This window comes from Drosophila kikkawai, chromosome 2L, assembly GCF_030179895.1.
Source record: "Drosophila kikkawai strain 14028-0561.14 chromosome 2L, DkikHiC1v2, whole genome shotgun sequence".
NCBI classification, from domain to species: Eukaryota; Metazoa; Arthropoda; class Insecta; order Diptera; family Drosophilidae; genus Drosophila; species Drosophila kikkawai.
This window is the reverse complement of record NC_091728.1, coordinates 18287630-18301293: the sequence shown is the minus strand read 5'-3', so window position 1 is coordinate 18301293 and position 13664 is coordinate 18287630. Positions and strand designations below refer to the sequence as shown.

At 45.6% G+C, this 13664-nt stretch overlaps 7 protein-coding genes across 7 annotated transcripts; 3 read left to right on the top strand and 4 right to left on the bottom strand.

The window, feature by feature from the left end:
* Nucleotides 1–986: 986 nt before the first annotated feature.
* Nucleotides 987–1775, bottom strand: RpL37A (ribosomal protein L37A). The gene is made up of 3 exons (XM_017170705.3): nt 1657–1775; nt 1342–1470; nt 987–1271 (listed from the first exon to the last, which is right to left on the bottom strand). Exons 1-3 carry the CDS (start codon nt 1657–1659, stop codon nt 1125–1127), a joined length of 279 nt encoding a protein of 92 aa, XP_017026194.1. The 5' UTR covers nt 1660–1775; the 3' UTR covers nt 987–1124.
* A 683-nt stretch (nt 1776–2458) lies between these two features.
* On the top strand, nt 2459–3963 carry LOC108077458 (4'-phosphopantetheine phosphatase). Its single transcript, XM_017170782.3, has one exon. It carries the CDS (start codon nt 2460–2462, stop codon nt 3648–3650), a length of 1191 nt encoding a protein of 396 aa, XP_017026271.3. The 5' UTR covers nt 2459; the 3' UTR covers nt 3651–3963.
* Nucleotides 3964–5409: 1446 nt separating this feature from the next.
* On the top strand, nt 5410–6230 carry Tsen2 (tRNA splicing endonuclease subunit 2). Its single transcript, XM_017170709.3, has 2 exons — nt 5410–5893; nt 5949–6230. The coding sequence occupies exons 1-2, from the start codon at nt 5458–5460 to the stop codon at nt 6212–6214; spliced, it is 702 nt and encodes a 233-aa protein (XP_017026198.1). The 5' UTR covers nt 5410–5457; the 3' UTR covers nt 6215–6230.
* On the bottom strand, nt 6157–6733 carry LOC108077411 (COX assembly mitochondrial protein homolog). Its single transcript, XM_017170711.3, has 2 exons — nt 6597–6733; nt 6157–6540 (listed from the first exon to the last, which is right to left on the bottom strand). Exons 1-2 carry the CDS (start codon nt 6646–6648, stop codon nt 6236–6238), a joined length of 357 nt encoding a protein of 118 aa, XP_017026200.1. The 5' UTR covers nt 6649–6733; the 3' UTR covers nt 6157–6235.
* A 134-nt stretch (nt 6734–6867) lies between these two features.
* Prosbeta4 (Proteasome beta4 subunit) lies at nt 6868–7789 on the bottom strand. The gene is made up of 3 exons (XM_017170710.3): nt 7601–7789; nt 7305–7530; nt 6868–7248 (listed from the first exon to the last, which is right to left on the bottom strand). Exons 1-3 carry the CDS (start codon nt 7689–7691, stop codon nt 6945–6947), a joined length of 621 nt encoding a protein of 206 aa, XP_017026199.1. The 5' UTR covers nt 7692–7789; the 3' UTR covers nt 6868–6944.
* Nucleotides 7790–7926: 137 nt separating this feature from the next.
* On the top strand, nt 7927–8994 carry Nubp1 (NUBP iron-sulfur cluster assembly factor 1). Its single transcript, XM_017170708.3, has one exon. The coding sequence runs from the start codon at nt 7927–7929 to the stop codon at nt 8860–8862; it is 936 nt and encodes a 311-aa protein (XP_017026197.1). The 3' UTR covers nt 8863–8994.
* Nucleotides 8994–13545, bottom strand: glu (structural maintenance of chromosomes 4-like protein gluon). Its single transcript, XM_017170707.3, has 5 exons — nt 12334–13545; nt 11656–12280; nt 11280–11593; nt 9539–11222; nt 8994–9479 (listed from the first exon to the last, which is right to left on the bottom strand). Exons 1-5 carry the CDS (start codon nt 13470–13472, stop codon nt 9015–9017), a joined length of 4227 nt encoding a protein of 1408 aa, XP_017026196.1. The 5' UTR covers nt 13473–13545; the 3' UTR covers nt 8994–9014.
* Between the last annotated feature and the right edge of the window lie 119 nt (nt 13546–13664).

Below are 13664 nucleotides of genomic sequence, written 5' to 3'. Positions count from 1 at the left end.
TAAAAGTTTTTAGCAAAATTTATTTTTTAAAAAAGAAATCAACCCATAGCTATTAACGATATATACATATGAAAAAAAAACAACTATTTTTAACTGGTGACGGTGCAATTTTTAATTAACATTAAACATGGCGTGAAACAGGAAATATGAATCCAAAATCAAGCGAGACAAGGCCTCCTTTTCCGATGATAACAATCCTATAACTAGTGTGTGTTTAAGCCGCATATACAACATAATAGCTGCCTACACATACATACGTTTTAAATTGTTGATTTAAATGTTTAGCTAAATATAGGTTTCCTCCCATTTCGCAATTGTAAAACTCTCTCAGACACAAACCGAAGGATTAATAGGAATGATTATACAAAAAGAAAAAAACTGAATGTAAGCCAACATTTTCTATGAATTTTTCATTTAAATATTATTTGTTTGTTTAGAGACTTTTTAAATTTTATAAATAAAAAATGAGATGACAAATTTAAGACAAAATCTAAAATGAAAGTGGTCTACTATTCTTGGTGGTGCTTTAAAAGGGTAAGAGTTTAGCTATATAACATTGTTTTGGTTTACAATTTATAAATTTGTGAATATCCGTTACTCTTTTTTATTGTACTGATAAACAAGAAGCCGATTTTGTTAATAACTTCTAAACCAGAGGCATTATGCTTTTAACATAAAAAAGACCTTTTTGGTAATGACTACGTATATATGTTACTACATCTGGGTCTTAACCGTTTTAGCCTTAATTTGGCTGTTAAAAATTCGGAGCAGATGAAATAATCAAAACTTCACTAATTACAAAGATGCAAGCACGATCTTATACTTTTGGATAAGGAAACACATTTCCATTTGGCATTTTTAACGTTGACAATGGACAATTCAAATAATTCCACGTCGTCGACTAATTTGAACACTTATCAACGCCGTTAAGCCAAGGTCTATAACTCTAAACCGATGACAAACACACAAATAAACATCACTTTGGGTTACCGATATAAGTAAAAAACATTTTTTTATTTTCACATGACCGGCACGGCGCAAACCACAGGAAAATCGCGTTGTCAATTAAAAACTACGGGAACTAGCATAACGGAGCATTGGATTGGATTGGTCCATTGCATTGTTTACTGCTCCTTGGTTTCGCGCAGACGACGGACGGCCGAACGCACAGAGGCGGCGGCGGTGGTAGAGTACACCCAGGCGCCACCGGCGACGGTGCGCTTGCAACGCTTGCAGGACCAGATGCCCACCACGGCGCGCTTCATGGAGTCCTAGGAACCGGGGGAGGGGAAATACATAATTAGTAAGAGACTCTTTATGGGGCAAATTCACTGCACTCACCTTGCCGCAGAAGGAGCAAGTGTACTTGCTGTGCTGCGTGATTTCCATCTTCTTGACCATCTTACGGAGCGAGGCACCATAACGGGTACCATACTTGCCGACGATTCCAACCTTCTTGGTGCGCTTGGCCTGTCAACAAAGAGGGTAAAAATTGCATTACAAGTTGTACTTTATCATCATTTTTAGGCTTCTAGGTGTCCTTGTAACCGAGAAATTCACACGTCCACTTCTGATTAATAATCCAAAAAAGGATTTTGCGCCGATTTTTGAGCATATTGACAGCGGATTCCACCAAAATTCAGGAATTTATTTTACCATTTTTCTGTTGTGTTGTTGATTTGTCAAAAATCTCAACCGGAAAGAGCCGCGTTTACCGTGTGACCAAACCGCCCCAAAAAGAATACCAATGGGAATATACTAAAAATATTATTCAAATTTTTAGTTTGTTTCCTTTTAAAATTGTATTTCATTAAAATTATTATATTTAATAATATTAAAAATGTACTTGTAGCCTAATTGTTTAATTGTTTAAGATATTATTTTTATAGTATTTCATATCATCTTCAAGTCACCAACGATTTTTTTCTTCTGCAAAAAATACATATGCTAGAAAGAGACTGCAACTTGTCCATTATTTATTTTATAATATAAAATTATAATAATAAAAAAAGAGTTATTTTCTTATTTAATTTATTATTTAATTCTTGTTTTTAACTTTTATATAAAAATCGAAAAATAATTATAGTCTGTTTAATTTTTATATAAATAATAAATAAATAGTAAATAATAAATAGTGAATACAAAATTATAATAAATAAAAATAATAAATAATGAAAATAATTAATGAAAATTAATTAAATTAAATGTAACTAAAAAAAAAATGCATTTATGTATTCGCATTAAATTGTTCATCTTTCCAGCTAAATTTTTTGGTAGTAACTTTATTTTACTCATAACTCTTCTTTGCGATTTCTGATTTATTTATAACTATTCCTCAAATTATTGTTTATATTTAGAATTTTTTACAAATTCTAGATATTTTTATACTGGGACTATTTTGGCATTTTTTGGTGCCTTAAAAATAACGTGATCAAACGTGAAGTGACTATTCTGACATGATGGTTTATTTTAACGGTCGCGCCCTGGTCACACTTATTACACAAACAAAAACGGCGACTATTTCTGCGCTTAAATTAACTCGCTTCGCGTCAATCCGCGTCGCCATGCACAGCCGCAGCCTGCTGCCTGATCCGGCTGTCTACCAGCCGGACACGCTGGACCTGAACACGGACACTCAAGCGGCGGACTACTGGTTCAACTGCTTTCGTGACATGGTGGAGAAGTTTGCCAAGGTGGCGGCCAAGTCGCAGCCCGAGGATCACACGGCCCTGCAGCGGGCAGAACAGTTCCAGGCAGCCTACCTCCAACAAGTGGAGGAGCACAGGCGCAACGTACCTGTCAACTGTGGCAAGACGGTCCTGGGCACCAGCGAGCTGCTCCAACTCAATGAGACTATGCTGCGACGGTTCGGATTTCCGGATCCCTGGCTCAGCCAAAAGAAACTGGAGAACGCCTCGGCTGTGGCTCGGCTCAAGCAGCGATTGCAGGAGCTGGACGCTCTTGAAGATGAGGACGCCATGTGGACGGAGCTGGTGCGGGGGGTGCTGGCCGGCAACATGTTCGACTGGGGCGCCCAGGCCATATCAAATATCCTCGAGCAGGACAGCAATTTCGGCCTGCATTCGGCGTTGGATCGCATCGAGAAGCGTCCCTGGCTGCTGGACAACCTGGACAATTGGCTGAAGCGCCTTAAGGGCCAGCCGCACAAGTGCGCCGTCGTGTTTGTGGACAACAGTGGAGTGGATGTGGTTTTGGGCATACTGCCCTTCGTCAGAGGACTTCTTAAGAGAGGTACTAAGGTGCTGCTCTGCGCCAACAGTGAGCCCGCGCTGAACGATGTCACCAGCCGGGAGTTAAGATCGCTGCTGGACGAATGCTCGCGGGAGTGCGAGATCTTGGCCGAGGCCTGGTCGAAAGGACAACTCCTGGTCTACGCTAATGGGCAGACGGGACCCTGCCTGGACATGCGCACGCTGCCGCAGGAGCTGTGCGAGGCCATCGCAGCCAATGAGACTGATCTGCTCGTAATCGAGGGCATGGGCCGGGCTGTGCACACGAACCTGAATGCCCGCTTCGGATGCGAGACCCTCAAGCTGGCCGTGATCAAGAACAGGTGGCTGGCAAAGTACCTGGGCGGTGAGGCCATGTTTGCTGTCATCTGCAAGTTCGAACCGGCTGCGCCCAGCTAGTCCAGGTCCCACCTGCTGCTGCCCACCCATTGTTATCCCAAAATATCCCTTGTTGACAAGAACCCCCAGGAAGATGATTGCAAGCGAGGACTGTTGTTTATTTCGAAATTATTGTTATAATCCCAAACCCATACCCAAAATCCATATATATCCCGATCCCCTAGATCTACCGATGAGATTTATAAGCTTTGTGCGTGTGTACTGTGTATAAATCATATATTGCAAGTGCTTTCGTGGTCACCTCACCCATATAACTGCTATACTTTTATTAATTAGAAAAACAGAAATATATAATAACAAAGCCTTTTGTTTATCGTGGCGGCGGTTTTATTATCGGTCACGGTTATATAGAGCGTTATTTTGATAAGCGCCGCCCCAAATGGAATGGGGAACGGGGATTACGCGCTGATAACGAGCTATACACCACTGACATTTCATCAGGCGTCGTCGGTTTTGACATAATATTTCCCACCATAAAACTTGGATAATGTCTGTGTTTGCATTTACATACGCGTTGTCTAGTTTTTGTGTCACCGCATCCATCCCGTGCGTGCCAATTCTTACGGTTAGGTGCTATCTCACTTATCGCCCAATTTGTGCTCAAAATAAACGAAATAAAAAGAAAAACAACACAGAAGACAGTTACCATAACTGGTTGATAAGCGGCTAAGCAGATAAGATCACCAGCGTAGCCAAGACCAGGAAACCAACCGGTTGTTGGTTGGTTGGTCAAAAAAATGAATGAATTTAAGCTGAATCGGAAGTATTTGTATTTTAGGAAAACAATAAATATTTTTGCCTGTTTAAATATTATATAATAGTAAAAATAATAAAATAAAAAGAAAACTTTAATTTGTAGGGCTTTGTAAAAATTGGCTTTATCCTTTTTAGTTTCCTAACTTTTGTCAAAGTCCTGAGGGTACATACATATGTATGTATGTATGTATGTAGCTTTGTTTTTAATTTTTATATATTTTTTTACCCTTGCATTTTAAGTTAAGACGATATCTAGAAGTTTTTTTTTTTAATTTTACAACTTTAAAATTGTTAATAATTTTAGCAACAAAATTTTAATTTTTGAAATTCTATACAAAATAAGCAGATTTGTTAACCCAATAAAAACTTACACAGAAAAGAGATCGAAATTGAAACTATAGAATTTCATTAACTTTGTCATTTCAAAAAAAATATAGTGAATATTTCAATATTCATTCAGTGAAATAAACAATAGACAAATTTCTTTTTTAAAGATTTTTTTACAACTAAAATATTTTTATTTGTTAACCTAATAAAAACAAACATAGACATCTTTTTGTTATAGATTTTTTCTATTTTATTCAATTGTAAACGGCCAGGGTATACAAAATTCGGTTTCCCGAAGATAGTTTTCTATCTATTTTGTCTTTAAAATATCCACTTTGTTTTATTTCATTTGAATGTGTTCTATAACAAAGCCCAATCCTTTTTAAAAGCTCTAGTAAACACAACAAATTATTTTATTGAAAATTAATGATTTGGTCGAAGACAACAGTGCGTATACGTTATAATACTTAAACTCTTGCAGGCTATAGTTAACCAGTCCTGAGGCTGGCCAGTGTGACATTAGTGAAGTTTTCAGTGCCATAAGCAGCTTGGTGCTACATTGTTCCCAAAATGTATTGTAAAAAACTGTTGTTTTTTAAGTAAATTAAAAATGCTGTTATTTTACATCTTTTTAGAAAGACCAGGCGCATTCAAAAAATACTATAGAACAAACTATTTCGGTATTTTTCCACAGCTGTCACCACACTTTTGAACGCCTCGGAAAATGTTTACGTTTCAATGCAAAAGAAAACGCTGTCCATACAAAAGTTTCAATTTCTCTCCTTTTCCCATATGCGAAAACGGAGAAAGCTATCAGGGAACGTTCTCAGGATTTTCAGTAGAGATACAGGATCCGGTTCAAGCTCAATCACTGTATGACAATGGTTGCTTTGGTAAGGGAAGCAAGTCGCGGGGAGGACCGGCATCTGGAGATGCGGATGAAACGCTGCTCCTCGGACTGGAGGAGTCCTGTTTTCTGGCCTTCTATTTGGAGGTTTTAAGCATTGAAGACCTCTCCGGCAGCGTGATGGACTTTCAAGCATTTTTGACTGCAGCAAAGCAGCTAAATGAAAGATTTGTGGAGAACTTGGCCTGCTATTTGTATTTAAAGTCCAAGAACTGGGTGATCAAGAGTGGCATCAAGTTTGGCGGAGATTTTCGTGAGTGTTTGCCATTACAATACTTTTAAACTGATAACTGACACCTTTTCCTCAGTGATCTACAAGCAGAGCCCACGCTTATACCATGCAAGCTTTCTGGTGACTGTTCAAACACCCTGCGATGTGGATTACTATCAATCAAAGAATCTAAAGGGAGTCCAACGTGTGGCAGAAACTTCCGACAAGGATGTGCTTCTCCTTAGAGTAGCGCAAGCCGGCGATGTATCCAGACCCGAGCACCTTCAGGAAATCACAGTCACAGAAACAATTGTGCGTCGATTCAATTACTCAACTTTTGTACAAAGCAAACAACAACAATAAGGAACTAATTTAAGGACTTTACTACAACTTCTCAAGACGGTGCTTCTTGGGTATGCCTGTGCTGCGGTAATCGGCCCTCTCCTGCAGATATATCTTCTTGCACTCCTCCTTGAAGGCTTCGTTTTGATACCAGCCAGTCAGGCATTCTTTGAGGGCGGCGTTCTGCTTTCGACAGGTGGCCACCATCAGGATGCTGCTGGCCTTGCAGCACTCCTGGAAATCGGCCACCTCCTTGGAGCAGAACTCTGCCTTCGCCCGATCCCGCATGATCTTGGGTATCAGAACCTCCCGCTCCACCTTGCGCAACGATGTGTCGTTGGGATCCCCTGCGAGGAGGTGCAGTGTTAGGTCACTTGAATCAATTTTGGCCAGGACTACTTACCAAGTCCATGTGGATTTTTGGGATCTATCGCCGGCTGTTGTTCCAAGCTCATATTGTCTAGAAATTATATTTATTTTTGTAAAATCCTAAGGCGACTGTTAGAGTGACCGCATGCGGAATAGTAAGAAAATACAAGACGGAAATATACCAAATGCAAAGATTCCAATTGGAAATAATCGCAAACTTTCGCTAGCGAAAAACCGGGTTCTTGGCATCCAAAAATTATGCTTCGAGATTTTGCTGAATTTCCTTGTCAAAAAAATATATCATGTATTTCGTACCAAAGTTACCCAAATCAGGCGCATTTTATTACAAACTGTTGTGCATTTAGAATGCTCAAGAACCTAACTAAGCGGATGCATTGTATTCGGCCAGACTCTTGGCACTGATGGGCTCCAGGTATCGTACACCATCCTTATCCACCACGGCGACATTGAAGTTCTTCAGGTTGACGACCAGTCGCTTTTGGATCTCCACGATGCACTTCTTGAACACATCGTAGGCCTCCTCCTGGGTGATGTTGGGGTGCCAGTAGCGATCGTAGATGCTGGATGCGAAGATCGCTCCATAGCCATGACCGGCGTAATTGACGGACTTTGCGTTGGCCAAGTAATCGATGAAGGCGAGCTCAGGTCCGTCGGCGGGATCGTAGCTGAATGGGAAAAGCGTTAGATTTGATGTGGGATGATGGCAAGACTTGATCCTTACCCGGCCACAAACATGAAGACCTGGTAGGGCGTGCGGCTGCGAAGGTATTCGGCCAGATTCTTGCGCGTGAAATGTGCCGCTGCCCGAGGGCTCAGATCGTATCCGTTGCGCATCTTGTAAAGGGCAATATTCTTTGAAATGAACTCGGTAAACTGCTCCGTATCGCCAGACTCGCCAGTGGTCGATATAATCAAGTTATCCGACACCTTGTGGATTTTGTTCTCATCTGTAAAGTATAACAATGCCACCGAAGTGAGACACCGAAGCCGCCATTATATGTGGGTTCGATTGCTTACCCTCCTTCATCACGATAATGGAGCGGGCGTGGGTGGTGTCCGCCGCCAGCATAACGAAATCAGGACCCTTAATACCCAGGAGTGTCTCCATGTTGCTTTCAACTGTGTACTTTCTGTGCTACCGAAAAGATTCCAAGTTGTTTCCAAATTGCCGAATGCAATGACAAGCAATAGTTAGGCTAGTGTGACTGTATGCTGGTAAAAGGGAAATACCAGAAAATATTTAATACCAACATGACTGAAGTGTGGACAGACTATCCACAGTCTTATCAGCGATCCGAATTTCACAAGTAAATTTACCAAATAATTAATAACCATTACAAGCAATGGAGGCACCTCCTGAGCACTGTCCCGGCGTTGAAAGCGAGCAGGCAGGCAAAGTGAGCGCCTGCGCCGGCTGCCCCAATCAGGGCATCTGCAGCGATCCCAGCAAGAAGCTTGAAGATCCCGGCAAGGCCTTGGTGGCCGAAGCCCTCAAAGATGTGAAGAACAAGCTGCTGATCCTCTCCGGGAAGGGGGGCGTGGGCAAGAGCACTGTTACCAGCCTGCTGACACGCTACCTGGCCAGGAGCTGTCCGGACAGCAATTTCGGCGTCCTGGATGTCGATATCTGTGGCCCATCGCAGCCCCGTATACTGGGAGCTTTGGGAGAGAACGTGCATCAATCTGGATCCGGATGGTCGCCCGTCGGCATTGATGACAACGTGTGCCTCATGTCCATCGGCTTCCTGCTGGGCTCCGTGGACGATGCCATCATTTGGCGGGGACCGAAGAAGAACGGCATGATTCGACAGTTCCTGAGCGAGGTTGACTGGGGGAACCTGGATCTATTGCTGCTGGACACACCGCCGGGCACCTCGGACGAGCATCTTTCAGTCATTTCCTACATGAGAGACGACAATCAGCCGGAGTCCTTGCGGGCCATTCTCGTGACGACGCCGCAGGAGGTGGCTCTGCTGGATGTCCGCAAGGAGATTAACTTTTGCAAGAAGCAAAAGATTCCCATTGTGGGCGTGATAGAGAACATGAGCAGCTTCCGGTGCGGAAATTGTGGCAATAGCTCGGAAATCTTTCCGGCTAAGACGGGCGGAGCGGCTGCCATGTGCGCTGAGATGGGAGTGCCACTGCTGGGTTCCCTGCCCTTGGATCCCCAAATTGCGAAAGCCTGCGATTCAGGCGAGGATATAACGGCCATTAAGAACAGTACAACGGAGGCGCTGGAAGGGATTTGCTCTAGGATTATGACTAGCTTTAGGTCCTAGTATATGAAGTTAGATGAACAATTTAATTAGTTTCAAATATATGAAAAGTTTTTTTTATGTTTTAAATGGTATCGAGATGTACAGTTTGTTCGATCGGTGTTTACTAAAAATAAGATAATACATCGTAGTGAGCTTGGCCTGGCGTCTTAAAATTAAGCATTAATCGTAGGCGGCGAGCTGTGGGCAGGGTTTTGCAGTGTAACATTCGGTGTTTCAATGGCGGTGCTCTCCATGGGCGGTGCGAAGGTCGTGTCTCTACCCTGCGGTACTGGCTCCTGCGAAGGTCGTGGTGGTGCTGGCGTATCGTTTATTCCGGTGCTGTCCATGGGCGGGGCAAAGGTGGTCTCCCTGCCGGCCTGAGTCAGTTGTTGCGATGCCTGCTGACTCTCCAATTGGTGGTTATCCTCGCTTTCGGTTATCATAAACGAGTCCTGTGTATTATTGCCACCTAGCATCCTTGATTGCTGCGTGCTGGCCGGCAGCTGGGGCGGAGTATTCACCAGCGTGCAGGAGTCGGTGCAGTCGTTTACCTTGTAGATGCCCACGAGATAGTTGGCCAACTCGAACATGTTCACGCGCAGCGACACAATAATGAATTGGGCATTCTTGGTGCGCTCCTAAGAGGGTTTTAAGTTCATTAGTGATTATCTGAGAAAAGGATTCGATTGACACTCACCTTGATGTAGTGACCCACAATAGACACATTCTTAAAGTCCAGCGCTGCATCTATCTCGTCCATAAAGTACAGCGGCGAAGGCTTGTAATAATGAAGGGCAAACACTAGGGCCAGCGAGGATAAGGTCTTCTCGCCGCCAGAGAGATTCGATATGAATTTCCAGCTCTTTTTCGGCGGACGCACTGTGAAATTGACGCCCTCGGTGAATGGATCCATAGAGTCGACCAGCTCCAGCTCGGCATCGCCGCCCAGCGTAATCATTTGGTACATTTCCTTGAGCTTCCTGGTGATAATGCTGAAGCCATCCATGAACTCCTTGTAGCGACGCTTGCGCACCTCCTCATACTTGTCGCGCATCTCGTTTCGCTTGGAGGTAATATCCTCCAGGACACGCACACGCTCCAGGTAAATGTTGCGCTTCTCGTTGAAGTCCTTGATGCAGCCCAGGTTGGGCTTCTTTCTGAGCTCCTCCAATAGTTTGGTATGCTCGAATTCCTTGTGATCCAGGTCGACTGCCCCAAGTTCTTCTTCGGTGTACTCTTTGAGCGGCTCTTGGGGTTCCGTTTCTCCCGGTATTTCGTTGAGCTTCAATGGCTTTAGCTTGGCCTGCAGTGTGGGTATGTCGGCCTTGACGGCGTTGAGTTTACCGGTCGCTGCCTGTAGCTTGTTGCCCAGCTCGATGCGCTCGATTTTGAGTTTGCTTTCCTGGCTGGTCAACTCATCGATTTGCTTTTTGATGTCCGACGATTGGGATTTGGCGCTGCCGATGGCCTCCTCCGCCTCCTTTAGTTCCTTCTCCAGTTCCTCCTCCTTTTCCTGGCACTGCTTGCGCTCCTCGTTCAGCGTGGTTATTTTCTCTTCCGCCCCCTTGATTGTCTCCCGGAGATTGGTATTGTTGGCAGTTATCTTCTCTATCTTGCGATCGGCCGTTGCCAGTGCAACATTCAGGGAACGCACAGTGGCGGCCAGCTTCTCTGTCTGGCTGCCCACCTTTTTGATTTTCGCTTCCACGGGCTTGACGTTGTCGTTTCGCAGGCCATCGTACTTGGCCTGGATTTCATCGATTTGGCTGGACACTGCCTGCTCAGCGAACTGGGCCTGCTCCAGCTCCTGCTTGGCAGCCTCGATCTGCTCCTCTCGCTCTCGGACGGCCCCCTCATCGGTGGTCTTTTTAAGCATCCGCTGGCGCTGCGCCTCGCACTGCTTAAGATTACTGGCCATCTGCTGCTCCAAGGAGGTGATGCTCACTGCCAGCCGCTTGCACTCTGCCTCGTCCCGCTGCTGATTCAACTTGAGAGTGTGTACCTCCCGTTCCAATCGGCCCTGCTGCTCCTGGCAGTAGTTAATCCGCGTCTGCAATTCCTCCGCCTGTACCTGCATGTCTTCCAGCGCCTTCTGGGATATCTGCGAGCTGTCTGCCGATTCCGCTGCCGTCTTGGTGCGCACCTGTGTTCCCATTTTTCCCCGTATCGGACGATTTCCACCACCGGACATGGTGCCCGTGGTCTCGATCATTTCACCGCGCAGAGTCACCACCCGGAAGCGAGTCTTGCCGTAAGCTATGCGAGTGCCTTGCTCTAGATCCTCGCTCACCAGGGTGTTCCTTAGAGAGAAGTAGAAGGCGGTCCTCACGCGATCGTCCTCGACCTGGACAAGATCATACAATCTAGCCACGTTCTCGGGCCTGAAAAAGAAATTATGATAATAAGAAAACCAACTAAGGATATTTTTAAGAACCTACGTATTAATTCTGGAGGTGGCCTCGCGACGAAGGTGCTCCACCTTGTCCAGCGTGATGAAGGTGGCTCTGCCCACGTTGTACTTCTTCAGAGCAGCAATGGCTGCCGCCGCTGTGTCATAGTTGTCGGTAACAATATTATCCAAGCGGCCACAGGCAGTGGAAATGGCCACATCGTACTTGGCATCGATGCCGCCCAAGTTGCCGAGGCGCCCCAGAATGCCAGGGATCTTGCCCTCCATCTTTTGACGCATGAGAAAGTCCAGGACTTTGTCGTTGGAACGCTGAGCCTGCATGTTGCTGGACCTTTCATTGATCTGCAAACGGGATATAAATGCTTAAAATATATATAATATTAAATAATATAAAAATACCTTACCTCTGTTCTCAGTTTGTTGCATTTTATGGACAGATTTCGCTCTTCATGCACCATTTTTTCCACCTCAGCTGTCTTTGTGGCTATTTCCGTTTGCATGCGTGGAATGCTTTCCTTTAGCTCATCAACCTTGGTTAGCTTCTCCTCGAGACTCTTCTGGGACTGCTCGTACGAGTCCTTTAGGGTTTGATACTTCCTAGTCTCGGTGGTCTCTGCCTGCTTGAGGATTTTCAGTTGCGACTCGAATACCTGGAGTTCCGCCTTGGCTGCGTTTACTTTCTCTTTGAGGCCAACCAACTCGTCACTGAGCTTGAGGCGTTTTTCGGTTAGGGGCTCCGACTTTTCCTTCAGCTTGGCAAGCTGCTTTTCCAGCTCTTCATTCAGCGTGACCTTCTCCTTCTCCAGACTCTCCAGCTTTTTGTTGCAATTCTCGATTTCGCGTTGATTATTCTCAGGCAGCTTGTGCAGATCCTCCAGCTCCGTTTCGTTCTTTTCGATCTGCGCCTTGTCCTTCTTCCTCTGCTTGTTGATGCTCTCCATGTTGCTCTGGATCTCAGTGCGTGCTCTCTCGGCAGCCACCACCTTTTTCTTGATTTGTTCGCGCTTCTTAACCAGAGATTCGTAGGCCCTAAGAGAATACATTAGATATTGTGGCGGGGCATAACCTAAGATGGCTCTTACTCAATCTCCTTTCTAATGACGTTCTCCTTCTCGGTCCTTTCCTTATTTAAGGCCTCGATGCTTGCATCATGGGCCTTCAGCTCCTCCTCACAGGACTGGTGCTGCTTCGTGTACTGGTCCAGCGTGGCCTTCTTTATGCTGATTTGCTTTTGAATGATGCAGGAGTTGACGCGCACCTCCTCGTTCTCCTTTTTCAGGTAATCCACGGCCTCGTTGTACGGCTGCTCCAGATCCTTCATCTCGCGCTCAGCCAGCTTGCAGCGATTGTGCTTCTCTGTGCGGTCATCCGTGAGCTGGTCCACCCTTTGGTTGATCTGTTGCAGCGGACGGATGTAGCGCTGTGTGCCGATAATATCCTCTAGGTACTCCAGCATACCGGTTTCGTTCTCCGCCAGTCCTTTCGGCTTCATCATGGCAATGGACTCCACCTCGCCCTGCAGGATCAAGAAGCGGTTGTGCTCCAGATCCACATGGTGCTTCTTTAGAAGCTTGGCCACATCCTTCAGCTGGGCCCGCTTGTCGTTGATTTGGTAATAGGAGGAGCTGTCAGACATGGCGGTACGTTCGATGACGAAGGCAGAGTCTGGGACAGACTCGCACGATCCGTCGTCCTTGTCCACGATCTGCTCGAAGTGCACGGCCACGGAGCAACTTCGCACATTGGGAAATCGCGAGGACGAGTGAATCAAGGTGGAAACCTTCTTGCAGCGGATGCGGTTTGCCCTGCAGCCGAAGACAAACATCATGGAATCGATGACGTTGCTCTTGCCACTTCCATTGGGTCCAATGATGGCGGTGAAGCTCTGGTGGAACGGTCCCAGCTCCACTTCCCCTGCATAGCTCTTAAAATTCCTGTTCACAATCCTCTTGATGATCAACCGCGGCCCTGTGCTCTCCATGGAGCAGTGCGGCGGTATCGGAGGCGGGATATATATATCGCCGATGCGGGTTCCACCCTCCTCATCGTCAAAGATCAGTGCATCATCCAGGGCGTCCACGTCCGCGTCTTCCGAGTCCTGTTGTTGCTGGGCTCTCAGGTGCTGCTGGACCGTAAGCTGCGGCACTCGGAACTGGCCACTTGGACGTCCGCCGCCGGAGCTCTTGGGCGTGCCCATGCTGGCACGTGCCCTCTGCATCATGATATTGGTTAGGGGAAACACGAATAAATGTCAAATCCTTCAAAGTTTCGCTTGACGTTCAGGCGCCAATTGAAAGAGGACGCTAAGTAGAGCTGCATCGATATTATCGATGTTTCGATGTGCGATAGGTAGATTTTCCCTTCCAGGGCAGCTGGTCACACTGAGAAGCACACTTGAAATTGGTGTAGCCAT

Excerpts from the sequence above, each read along its gene's own strand:
- LOC108077458 (XM_017170782.3), top strand. The coding sequence starts at position 2,460 with ATGGTTTATTTTAACGGTCGCGCCCTGGTCACACTTATTACACAAACA.
- RpL37A (XM_017170705.3), bottom strand. Across the intron at positions 1,272-1,341 it reads CTTGCTCCTTCTGCGGCAAG|GACTCCATGAAGCGCGCCGT; the intron begins GTGAGTGCAGTG and ends CCCGGTTCCTAG.
- LOC108077411 (XM_017170711.3), bottom strand. The coding sequence starts at position 6,648 with ATGAGCTTGGAACAACAGCCGGCGATAGATCCCAAAAATCCACATGGA. Across the intron at positions 6,541-6,596 it reads CAAAAATCCACATGGACTTG|GGGATCCCAACGACACATCG; the intron begins GTAAGTAGTCCT and ends ACCTCCTCGCAG.
- Prosbeta4 (XM_017170710.3), bottom strand. The coding sequence starts at position 7,691 with ATGGAGACACTCCTGGGTATTAAGGGTCCTGATTTCGTTATGCTGGCG. Across the intron at positions 7,531-7,600 it reads CATTATCGTGATGAAGGAGG|ATGAGAACAAAATCCACAAG; the intron begins GTAAGCAATCGA and ends TATACTTTACAG. Across the intron at positions 7,249-7,304 it reads GTCTTCATGTTTGTGGCCGG|CTACGATCCCGCCGACGGAC; the intron begins GTAAGGATCAAG and ends TTTCCCATTCAG.
- Tsen2 (XM_017170709.3), top strand. The coding sequence starts at position 5,458 with ATGTTTACGTTTCAATGCAAAAGAAAACGCTGTCCATACAAAAGTTTC. Across the intron at positions 5,894-5,948 it reads CAAGTTTGGCGGAGATTTTC|TGATCTACAAGCAGAGCCCA; the intron begins GTGAGTGTTTGC and ends CCTTTTCCTCAG.
- glu (XM_017170707.3), bottom strand. The coding sequence starts at position 13,472 with ATGATGCAGAGGGCACGTGCCAGCATGGGCACGCCCAAGAGCTCCGGC. Across the intron at positions 11,594-11,655 it reads GCAACAAACTGAGAACAGAG|ATCAATGAAAGGTCCAGCAA; the intron begins GTAAGGTATTTT and ends TCCCGTTTGCAG. Across the intron at positions 9,480-9,538 it reads TTGTGGGTCACTACATCAAG|GAGCGCACCAAGAATGCCCA; the intron begins GTGAGTGTCAAT and ends AAACCCTCTTAG.
- Nubp1 (XM_017170708.3), top strand. The coding sequence starts at position 7,927 with ATGGAGGCACCTCCTGAGCACTGTCCCGGCGTTGAAAGCGAGCAGGCA.